This window comes from Cyprinodon tularosa, unplaced genomic scaffold, assembly GCF_016077235.1.
Source record: "Cyprinodon tularosa strain WSP-4 unplaced genomic scaffold, ASM1607723v1 ctg128, whole genome shotgun sequence".
In the NCBI taxonomy this organism is placed as follows: domain Eukaryota; kingdom Metazoa; phylum Chordata; class Actinopteri; order Cyprinodontiformes; family Cyprinodontidae; genus Cyprinodon; species Cyprinodon tularosa.
This window is the reverse complement of record NW_024038092.1, coordinates 1,191,063-1,202,500: the sequence shown is the minus strand read 5'-3', so window position 1 is coordinate 1,202,500 and position 11,438 is coordinate 1,191,063. Positions and strand designations below refer to the sequence as shown.

General features: G+C 41.7%; 1 protein-coding gene across 8 annotated transcripts in view; it reads right to left on the bottom strand.

Annotated features, from left to right (window-relative positions):
* Positions 1 to 11,438, bottom strand: part of LOC119777832 (teneurin-3-like) — a 488,332-nt gene that overhangs the window by 165,886 nt on the left and 311,008 nt on the right. For all 8 annotated transcript variants that reach the window (XM_038276831.1, XM_038276836.1, XM_038276833.1 and 5 more), the window contains 2 exons: positions 9,310 to 9,483; positions 7,116 to 7,180 (listed from right to left, as the gene is read on the bottom strand). In XM_038276831.1, the coding sequence (XP_038132759.1) occupies positions 7,116 to 7,180; positions 9,310 to 9,483 (239 nt within the window). The remainder of the gene's footprint in view (positions 1 to 7,115; positions 7,181 to 9,309; positions 9,484 to 11,438) is intronic.

The following is an 11,438-nucleotide window of genomic DNA, read 5'->3' as shown; positions in this document are numbered from 1 at the left end:
CTAGTTTCTCTCTGTAAATTCTGTCAGTCTATTACAGGTCACTGGTCTGTTTTGCTGGCAATAATGAAGACAACTTAAACTGATGAAGATTAGCAGAACATGAAGCTTGAACGTTTTCAATAAAAATAAACACTTAAAATGAAACTATTTACAAGTTCTAAAAGAGTTGCAGTGCTTTAGTGGTCCTCAGCTTTATTCCTTTTTCTCTGTCCATTCAAAACACACTTTGATCAACATTTTCTTAGGTTAAAGGAGCCTTTCAAAGAAAACACGTCTAACTACTCTAAAGCAATAAAAGCTTTTCTGGGTCTTAAGAAAAAGGGGGAAAATAAAAGTGTTTTCCATGAGCAGAGAACAGTAATGGAAAGACGGCAGTTCAATGAACTCGTTTGGCAGATACTCCACACTTTTTAGAGACTTGATGTAATGTTTGAAAAATCTGCAGCCTTTATATCAAAGATATGCAACATTATGGGTTCAATTGACATAAAGAAGAAGAGCTTAACTTCCAGGGATCATGATGTTGCATTGTTTTTGTTAATTATACAGCTGGTGGTTAGAGAAGAGTTAGAACCTGCTCTTCCATTCAGGGACAGGAACACCTCCACCAGTGAGGGGCCGCTGGGTGTTCCTGGGGGACCGGGATGATCGGGATGAATCAATAAAGAGGCAAATAGATTAATGAATAAAACATTTATCAAACCTTATACCATTAGAAGAATTTCAGAAGGAACACTTAGCTAATTAAAAGTGCTGGGATCGTCACTTAACAACGAACTGCAGTAATTACAGCTGCTACTAACATCTCTGGGAAAGTTACTGAGGTAGAACTCAGTAACTTTACAGAGGATTTTGTTAATAGGCAAAGAAAATATGCTTTTGTTATATGATTGAAAAAGTAAAACAATTTTGAAAACTTTACTTTACTTTATTTTAAATACAACTGGAAGTTCCAGTGATGAATATAAGATTAATTCATGAATTAATAAAAATCCAAAGGACTACATATTCAAAATCATTGTGCACTAATATCGTACACATGTCAGCTGCAGTATAATTATGTAAAGGTGATTATGTTTTCAGTTTAAAATAAAAGAACAATAAGATTTCTTAAGATCTTTATATCTTTATAATTTGACAGCCTTTAAATGGCTATAAAATAGGGAATGAAGCTGGAAAATGAAGCCTTTAGCAATAATAAAATATAATTAAACACAGATTTAACTCCTCAAGAAAAACAGTTAATAATAGAGAGTAAAGAGCAACATGTGTGGATAAAGGCAGCAGCTGTCAGTCAGTGATGGTGAGTCAATGAAAGAAGCTTTTTTAGTTTAGAGATGCCTCCAGTAGACTTGGATAAAGACTCTATTCCTGCATCTAACGAGCAAACTGCAGGAAGGTTTACCCTTTGGCTTCCATGAGCGCCTGTTTGCAGTGACGCCGCAGGGCCCAGTCCCAGAGGGGTCCGACCCTGGACGCCATATATACTGTATATCCCATGCGTCTTTTTCTTCCTTTGGAGCCATTCTTCCTCTCCTTTGACTATTTGGGCTGAGAAACGTGTACATCTCTCCACTGTGAGATCAATAATGTCAATAACCAGCAAGCCCAGGGGCTAGGGACCCCAGGGTTTCGAGGTCACAGGGAGCACTACCCACAAGTGCTAACTGCACAGAGCCAGGAGGCCCAGAACTGACCCAGCAGCCACCAGGAATGAGACACCGGCCACTGGAGTACCCAACCCCGCACCCAGAGAACAGTCAGCTCACCAGCAGACACAGGAACCTGTCACTGGTCGGAGCATAATACAAAAAAAAGGGGGGAGGAGGCAGGCCCTGCTTAAACTTCGGCCTTCGATGTTCAGTGGTTGCAGCGGGGGAGGCAAACCCCCAACCTAGCTAGCGTCCTATTCTACCTCTCCAGGCCACCGTCTCTCTCTGTGCAGCTGCCATGAACCCTTCTTCTATTCTTAAATTATCCTCTGAACATACAGCACTGCGCTCAGCCAGTGGGACGTCAACCTTTTTTTTTTTTTGTCACTGGTTTAAAAAAACTTTACATGTATAATTAATACAACCATTTCTTATTATGCCAACTTAGCGCTTTAGTCGCTATATTTAGCCACTTTTCAGACCCCTCTAGAACTTTTCTAAAAAGCTCCTAGCGCCAAATCTAGCGACTTTTCCCTGCGACTTTGCCGATAACATCTAAAAGCAGCGAACTCTGCTCTCCAGAGCGAGTAGATTGGTAACCCCGCCTCCTGCTCTCCTCTATCTTGTCTGCTGTCATGATTCATGCAGCTATTATTTCATCCAAATGAAAAATGGAGAACAGAGAAGCAGATCATGGCTTGTCTACAGTGAAAAGAAGGACTGGGTTATTTACTTTGGCCTTTGTGGAAACACAGGAAGGAGCAATCAGCTAAGTGAGCAACAGGAAACGGGACAAGAAAAAAGGGACAAACGAACAACAAATAATGTGTCTATTCTATTAAAAATGTTTTGTATCTTTATAATGATTCTTTTTTATGTGTTGTCTTCTCAATATATAGGGCCCTCTACCTGTCCTTGCTTAGGGTCCCAAATTTCTTAAATCCGCCTCTGCATACATTGGAAGACTATGTACTTCTTCATGACAGCTCCTTCTGCACTATGCTGGAGGAGCATGGAGACCCTGCAGAGTCCCATGCAGGGTCTCCATGCATGGGACTCTGGAGGAAAGAAGTTGCAGGTTCACTCAGACTGGAACATACATTCCCAAGGCCAAACAACGGGACTTTGAGAACCTATGTGAGCCATATATGAGGATCATAGGAAGTGAAAGTAGAGCTGATTGATGGGTGTCTTGAATGGATGTCTTGACTACGGTTTCTATTCATTTATTGCCTTGTTATTTTTCTAATCTAAAGGGTTTTGTATATTTTTGGAACTAGAAAAATGCAGGTTTGAATAGTGAATGCATGGATGAATGTAAGTGTATAAAAGTACATGTTACAAGGTTAAGGTTGTTATGTCAAAAAAGAGAAAATTAAAAAAAATATATTGAAAAAAAAAAGTTAACATAACCACTAATACCTTCATCATTTAACACCGTTACTCCCATTACTGCTAACTAATCCCTTAAATCTGACGTATTTAACTTTATTTCATACTCATATTCTAATTAGTATATTAAGGCAGAATTATACTGCAAATAATTTAATAGGTAGAATAAGCTTCAATAGACTTTACACTTATTTCATTTTGATAAGAAATGTAACTATTATTACTGTTTGAAAGAAAAAATGAAGGAATTAAATAAATCATTGAAAAAAATAGACATCAGACCAAAAACACTGTTTACCAATGTCTCAGGAGGGACACACTAACACACACACACCCAGCCGTACTCCCATGCTGGGTAGTGTATAAACCACAGGCAAACACAGCTATGACAAGAAATTAATCAAATGCTGTCATTATGTCAATTTGCCTGGACCAGAGGCACTGTTTCTTTTTTTGTCTCTCCTTTTATTCTCCCTTCGGGTCTGTGTGTGTGTGTGTGTGTGTGTGTGTGTGTGTCTAACATTTGCTACAGTGTAAGCACCATTTCTCTGACATATACTACTTTGCGGGGACCATTCTTTACCTGCTGCTTTTATTTTAGAGGTCCGGTTTAGAACCAGTGTGTGGTTTAGGTTAGGTTTAGGTTAATTATGAGCCCTGTGTGGATAGAAGGACCTAACATAATGAGTGTGTGGACGGCTATGTGTGTCTGAGGCAGATTAATGTGCCAATCAACATGTGCATGAGCATAAGCTGCTCTGTTTTGGTTTTAAGTCTCTCACCTGCTCTCGCATGTCTCTATAGTGCGGGTAGAACTGCCTTCAACAGTGTGTGAAACACATGTGTGTGTGTTGGTGTGTCAAGAGTGTTTCGCTTTATTCAGCCATAAAATCCCAGGAAAGTCTAAACAGATGCTTTCAGGAGGAAAAAAATATCAGTGCTGTGCGAGGGAGCTGAGAACACACCCAACGATGAAGATGGTGGAATATGGACACATTTCCTTCACACACACACGCTGCCCTGAGGCAGGAGGTTTTTAAGTTCAAGGACCATCTGAGCTTGGATTATAATTGGTTTGGTTCATTCCGGGAATCAATGACCTTTAAAATAAATACCACTTTTATCTCTCTTTGGTTCCTTTTATTTTGATCTTTCCTGTCTGTCTCAAACTATCTAAAAAGAACCAAACTTAGCAACCAATTGAAATTATTGAAGGGGGGGAAACAACATAATGTCTCCCTTATCTGGAATTCCTGCATCTCTGTTGAGTCTTTTTTTTTTAAATCATTTTTTTGTCAAAACCTCACAAGTGAATGTAAGGATTATCAGGTTTCAACATGAAAAATGTTATAGATAAGAGGGAAACCATGGCAACACAGAACTAATTCTGTTCTCAAAATAAAAAGGCATTGACATCTATCATCCGGGTGAATTCATGAAGAAACAACAGATTAAGATGAGTGGATTAATAGACATTCGTTTTTTTGGTGGATCAGCTCATTATTGGAGGTTTAACATAAGAACAGGTCCAAAACCTGGTAACCTGGCTTTGTCTGCTGTCATCATCTCTGCTTCACCTGAACACAAGATCTCAGCTGGAGCAAATAACACATTAAGTGTATTTAGCAAATTCATACATTTAACTTTATCACAATTAAATAGAGGAATTCATAATTTATTTCTACTTTTAATTTGTTGAAATATTTAAAATTACAGTAGCAGCTATTCAAAATGGTCCTTCCCAGCCAAACGTCAGCCAAGGACCAGCCAAGGACTAGCCAAGGACCAGCCAAGGACCAACCAGGGACCAGCATAGGACCAGCCAAGGGCCAACCAAGTACCAGCCAAGTGCCAACCAATAACCAGCCAGGGACCAGCATAGGACCAGCCAAGGGCGAACCAAGTATAAGCCAGGGTCCAGCCAAGGACCACCCAAGGGCCAACCAAGGACCAGCCAAGGACTAGCCAAGGACCAGCCATGGACCAGCCAGGGACCAGCATAGGACCAGCCAAGGGCCAGCCAAGGACCAGGCAGGGACCAGCATAGGACCAGCCAAGGGCGAATCAAGGATAAGCCAGGGACCAGCCAAGGACCAGCCAAGGGCCAACCAAGGACCAGCCAAGGACCAGCCATGGACCAGCCAGGGACCAGCATAGGACCAGCCAGGGACCAGGCAGGGACCAGCATAGGACCAGCCAGGGACCAGGCAGGGACCAGCATAGGACCAGCCAAGGGCGAATCAAGGATAAGCCAGGGACCAGCCAAGGACCAGCCAAGGGCCAACCAAGGACCAGCCAAGGACCAGCCATGGACCAGCCAGGGACCAGCATAGGACCAGCCAGGGACCAGGCAGGGACCAGCATAGGACCAGCCAAGGGCGAACCAAGGATAAGCCAGGGACCAGCCAAGGACCAGCCAAGGGCCAAGCATAGCACCAGCCAAGGGCCAACCAAGGGTCAGCCAGGGACCAGCATAGGACCAGCCAAGGGCCAACCAAGGACCAGCCAGGGACCAGCCAAGGACCAGCCAGGGACCAGCCAAGGACCAGCCAGGGACCAGCCAATGTTGGCACGTATGCACATATGCACCACTGCTATAGAATCCAGACAGCTGTTAAATCATTAACTTTGAATTAGTTCTGGTAGTGCTGGACAACTAACCACATTTAGTCACATTAGATTTGTTGAGAATGAGGCATGTGGTTTCCCACTCCGACCCTTTAGATGGAAGTAAAACGTCTAAAGTGGAGAGCATGAACAGAGGTGTCAAGTAATGAAATACAAATACTTCATTACCTTCCTTAAGTAGAACTTCTGGCTATCTATACTTTACTTAAGTTATTATTTTTTAGACAAGTTTTTACTTCTACTTCTTACATTTTAAAAATAGACTCATTTTTTTTGTTTCATTTAAGCTAATTTTCATTACGGCCTGTTGGTATTTAAATTGTTTTTTTTTAAAAACATCCAAATAATTATTTCATCCAGACAATTAATTTCTTAGTGGTTGGACTCGGTGCTGCCCCAACTTGTTGTTCACCCCCAACCAGAATAAGTAGTTCTTCATGTTGATGCAAAGTTAAATGTGACACTGTTACCATTAGTTATAAAACTTAGAAAATTAATTCTAAGGAAGTTATCATCCAGAATTGTATAGAAAATGTTCCTTTAATAGGGTAGTGCAGTAAAGCTTCTGACATTTTTCCCTATATTACTTTGACTTTTATACACTAAGTAGTTTTAAAAATTGTACTATTACACTTTTCCTGGAGTAAAAAGCTGAAGTTGATTCTCTAACTTCTATAAAAAAAAATTTAACAGTAGGATTTAAACTTCTACTGGAGTAATAAACATTAAAACTTTGACACATCTGAGTATGAAACCACTTAAACCTCATATGGAGACATCAGCCAGCCTATGGAGGGAGACCAGGAACATTTTAGTAGAGTTTTACAGTTTAAAGGACAATGTTATAAATTAAAACAACCTTTTAACATATTAAACATTTATAAACTATTTCTTTCGAATAAATGTAAAGCAGGGAAACTTTATAGGAGGAATATTATATGTGAATGTCAGGCTTCAGCCGTATCCATAAGAAGCAGCCCCCTTCTCTAGCTGATATATTAGCCTTTTTTTTACTGCAGAAAGAAAGAAAAGGCATAACAAAAGAAAAGGGAAAGCACCACTAAGGAAAAGGGGAGATCTTGGATGTTTGTTTGGTCTCATAGCGCAGAGTAACAACCAGCCACGGCAGCAGGAAGAGAAGATGAATGGTAAAATCCAGCTGGAGCCTGAGAGGATGATACTCAAGCACAGAAGAAAGATGAGGTGGGCTTAACAAAGGGCAGACAGAATGGGAAATAAGGCTGTGCTTCTATCCACTTTCTCTTGTCTTGTTGACAACTCCAAATGGTTTCACACTCAAACCCACATTCACACACTCACATATGTCAATTTGCAGAGCGAAGGCAAAGCGGGCTTGGGCGCCTTGCAAGACAAACATGTGAGTGTACATTGTACATTCTCCCTATATATTTGGTCTGCAAGAGTGTTTGTGTGTAATCTTACCTATGCAGTAGCAGAGCAGGACAGAGAGAAGGACCGACAGACCAACTGCACTGAGGGCTGTACACCTGAGGAGAATATGGACAGCAAATAATGTAAGAAAAGATGGAGACCCCATTATCACCTCCTGCAAAAACATCGGAAAGGTTATTCTACCCAGACTAGGAGCAGAATGCTGACAGAATAACTTCTTAGGTGTCATAAACAATCCCTTTTCTCCTGCTTAGTCCTTGTCAGAGTCACGGTGGGGCTGGTTCCTAGCTCCTGCAGTCTATGGGTGAGAGGTGGGGTCCACCCTGGACAGGTCACCAGTCCATTGCAGATTAACACAAACGCACACAACTATGCACACCAACTCACACCTAAAGACAGATTCCAATTAACCTAACAGTCATGTTTTTGGACTGTGGGAGGAAGCTGGAGTACCCAGAGGGAATCCATGCATGCTCAGGGAGAACTCAGGGAGAACAATCAGCAAGAACCATTGTGAAAAAAGACCTACTAGCAGCTCTAAAAGATGTTGGTTTGTTGTGAGAATATTTATTTCTGCAAAATATTACTCAGTTGAGTTTCTGCAACTATTACAACAAAAAAGACAGAAAAATAAAACTCAATGCGTAGAGGAATCAGGAGGTCAGAGATGAACAAACATTTAATTCCTCTTAAATCAGTTAGATGGCCTATGTTTGGGTGGATATAGGGATGGACTCTACTTTATTTATTCCTAGGGATTACTCCTTCAGAGAAATTATGGTTTCCAGTAGCTTATATAAAGTACAAAGAATTAAAGCAAGAGTCCATTAAAGATAAAAATATGACAGACAATATAAAAAGAGTGTATAGACCTTATAATTAAGTGAAAAATTACACAGGCTAGACAGTAGTTGGCATGTGTTATTGTATAGTAGAGAGAAGAATATTGCACATTAGTGATAATAGGTAATGTTTTGCACAAGACGTCCAAGGAGGGGGGCTGACTGTTGTCCCTCTTCCTATCACCTCCTCCCTCCCGCCAGTTGAGGACTTGTACAGCTTGATGGCCTGAGGAACAAAGGAGTTCGGCAGTCTGTTGGTCCTGCATTTAGGGAGGATCAATCTCCCACTGATCAGGTTCCTCTGAGTGGTAAAGACAGTGTGCAGAGGGTGGCTGGCATTGTTCATAATGTCCAGCAGTTTGTTCAGTGTCCTTGTCTCTACCTCCGTCCCCAGAGGATCCAGCTTCTTGCCAATCACAGAGCGGGCTCGCCTCACCAGTTTGTCCAGTCTGGAGGTGTCCTTTGTGGATGTGCCACTCCCCCAGCACACCGGGGTGTGGAAGAGGACACTGGCAACCAGAGACTGGTAGAACATCTGTTCTACAGATGTTGAACGACCTCAGACTCCACAGAAAGTACAGATCATTCAACTCAATCCCGACCTGTTGGGTTGGGATTGAGGACCGCAGTGTGGTTCCCTGGGTCCTGCTGAGGTGACTGCACCTGGTTCAGTGGGGACGGGGGCTCCCAGAAGTGTGTCGGGTGCCTGGGGGCCACGGGTGCTGAAATGGCATCCCTCCCCTGTCATGCATTGACCCATCAGAGTGAAATTTATTGCACCCCTCCTTCCTTGGTCCGTCTGCTGTGGCATGCTAATGCCTGTAAAGTGTGTTGGAGGCTCTGGGGTGTCTCCCTTGCTTGGTGGGGGGAGGTCAGGGCAGGTCCAAGGCTCTGTGACTTCCTCAGTGCCTCTTTGGCTCCTGTGCCTTGCTGCCAACCTACTTCCATGCAGGGTATATGGCTTCTCTGGGGTGATTTCTGTGTCTGCCTGTCAGAGGGCTGTTTATCTACCCTCTGCTTCCTTTATATGCCGTCTACTGTTCTCGCCAAACCAACAAATATACACCTTTAGGTGACAAACACACACTCCAACACAAACACCTATTTCTGCACAGATACTCCAGATGGTTGAAGGTCACACTAACACAGCATACTATAATATCAATGTGGCCTTCCTACTTTGATGCTGGCTCCAATCAGGATTCAATAAAGTCAAGTTAGCAATTAGGACAGTGTTTTGTAGAGCTAAACTGTGCTGGCACACGAGGACACACCATCTGCTACATATGGAATAGTGGAAATGCCACTTCAGGACTCACACACACCCACACACCAGGATACCTAAAACAGTAGAAAAAAAATGGTTTCTGTTTTCATCTTACCTCCAGGAGCAGTACTTGGAGGACTTCTTGAACTTAAAGGCAGAGCGGGACAGGGTGTTCCTTGGCAACGGCCTGGTGGGGGGGGAGTAGACAGAGCCTGTAGCCATGGTATAGCCAGGAGTGGCTGTGGAGAAGAGAGGGGTGGTGCCTGTACCTGTTTTGAAGAGGAAGTGCCTGAAAAGCAAGAAAAAAAGAAAAGTCTTTAAGTTTCTTTGCATCAAAAGACAATAAGACCTGCAAATGGCTGTAATGGATGGTTCACCACTTTGGGAACTAACTGCTACTTTAACTAGTGATACAGCTGCTCTGTGGTTATTTTCTGTGAAGGAGGCATCACGCCTCTCTGCACTGGGGAGGAAGGGTTTGGGGCTAAACCCAAAAGTCTTCTAAGATGTAATGGAAACATGAGGTTATCTGGGATTTGATTATGAACTGATATGAATAGCGAAAACAAGTGTATGAGCAGGGAATCCTTCATCACATAGATTCACATTCCTACAGCTGTAAGATGAGTCTGAGGAGTTTAGCTGGTCGGAGAAAAGTTTCTTCTAAATCAAACAAGGGAAAAGTCTGGTAATCACTGCTTTACATTAACTACATGTTTTCATGATCAGAAATGAAAGTTTTCCACCTGTTATAAGTCCAAACCTTAAATCTTGCTGAATCACAGCTGCACACACATCAAGATGCAGTGACACAGATTGTATCTTAGATCAATTTGGAAAGAAAGCCTTTTACTAAATAATTACAGGTTCTTTTACGGATACTGACTGAGCTCCAGTTTACAGGTAAAGTCATTTATTCCCTTTGTTTTACAGCCTGCATCCAGAAGTCAGTATTTCTGAGTTCCACCAGGGAAACATGACAACAACCCCCATATCTGAATTATGACACAAACGTCCATGAAGTCAGTATCGCACTCTGTATCTGATAGAAGGGAAAGTGTGAAACAAACATTTCCTTCCCACTATTTAGGGTTTATATCTTCTAAAACTTGTCGAGCCAATAGTGCCTCTCTGGGATTGTAAAACCTTGTCTTTGATAGTGAAAAAACAACTTGTTTATAGAGCCTCTTACGACACATACGGTGACCAAAGTTCTGTACGTAAAGTCAACATGATGGAAAACAGAAGCAAAAAATAACATTTAACAAAAAATATATAAAGAAATAAATAAATAAAGCAACAATTATGAAACCATGTTACTGAATGTCAATAGGTTTTACGTCTGGCCTTATAAATGCCTCAGTCTGTAGAGGTATGAATGTCAGGAGGCAGTTTGTTGCAGAACCTGAACCCAGCGACTGAGAAGGCCTGATGACCTCAGTGCTGGGACTTGGCTCTAGGGACTTCTAACAAGAGCTATTTTGCTGACCTTGTGGCCTTAGTTGGGTTCTGGACGCACAGAGTTCAGACAGGTATGTTGGCACAAGAGCGTTAAGGGATTTAAGAACAAAAAAGGAACATTTTAAAATCAATACTAAAAGAAACTGAAGTCAGTGGAGAGGAAAGGGATTGGGAGTACGTAGAGCCGAACGAGGGTTAAAAGGGGAGCAGCAGCATTTTGAACCAACTGAAGACGGTTGACTAATGACTGGGAGCACCAACACTGAGACAGTTCCAGTCAGTTCTCAAGCTTATTACCGGGAGATTAGTTTTCTAAAGATTTAAACAATTTAAGAAAGGTTTTACCTTTTCTAAAAGACATAGCTAATAAAAACTAGCCCTGAACACAATGTTGCTGGGCCTGTGAAATTTCTGACTGCTGTTAAAGATGACTCAAAGGTTCTTTACTACTGCTTTAGATTTAGTATTGAGAAGAGTAAATTCATAATGTGAACAAAAACCAAATAAAACTTTCTTTTATCTTCATTTAAATGAATAAAGTTTTTTTTTTTTATGTCTGAGATGCAGTCGGTTAAGGTTTGAAGAGCTCCACTTGTATTTAGAAACACAGAGATACATCTGGATATCATCTGCATAGCAGATGATATAGAAGCTACAATAACTTGGTAACAGGAATGTGCTCAGAGGTAAACTTATACATCATTGTTTAAATTCATTTCAGCTTTTGCTCTTCCTGTCTTCATCTCTTCCATCAACTGTGGAGAATTTGATGAACTAGAAGTA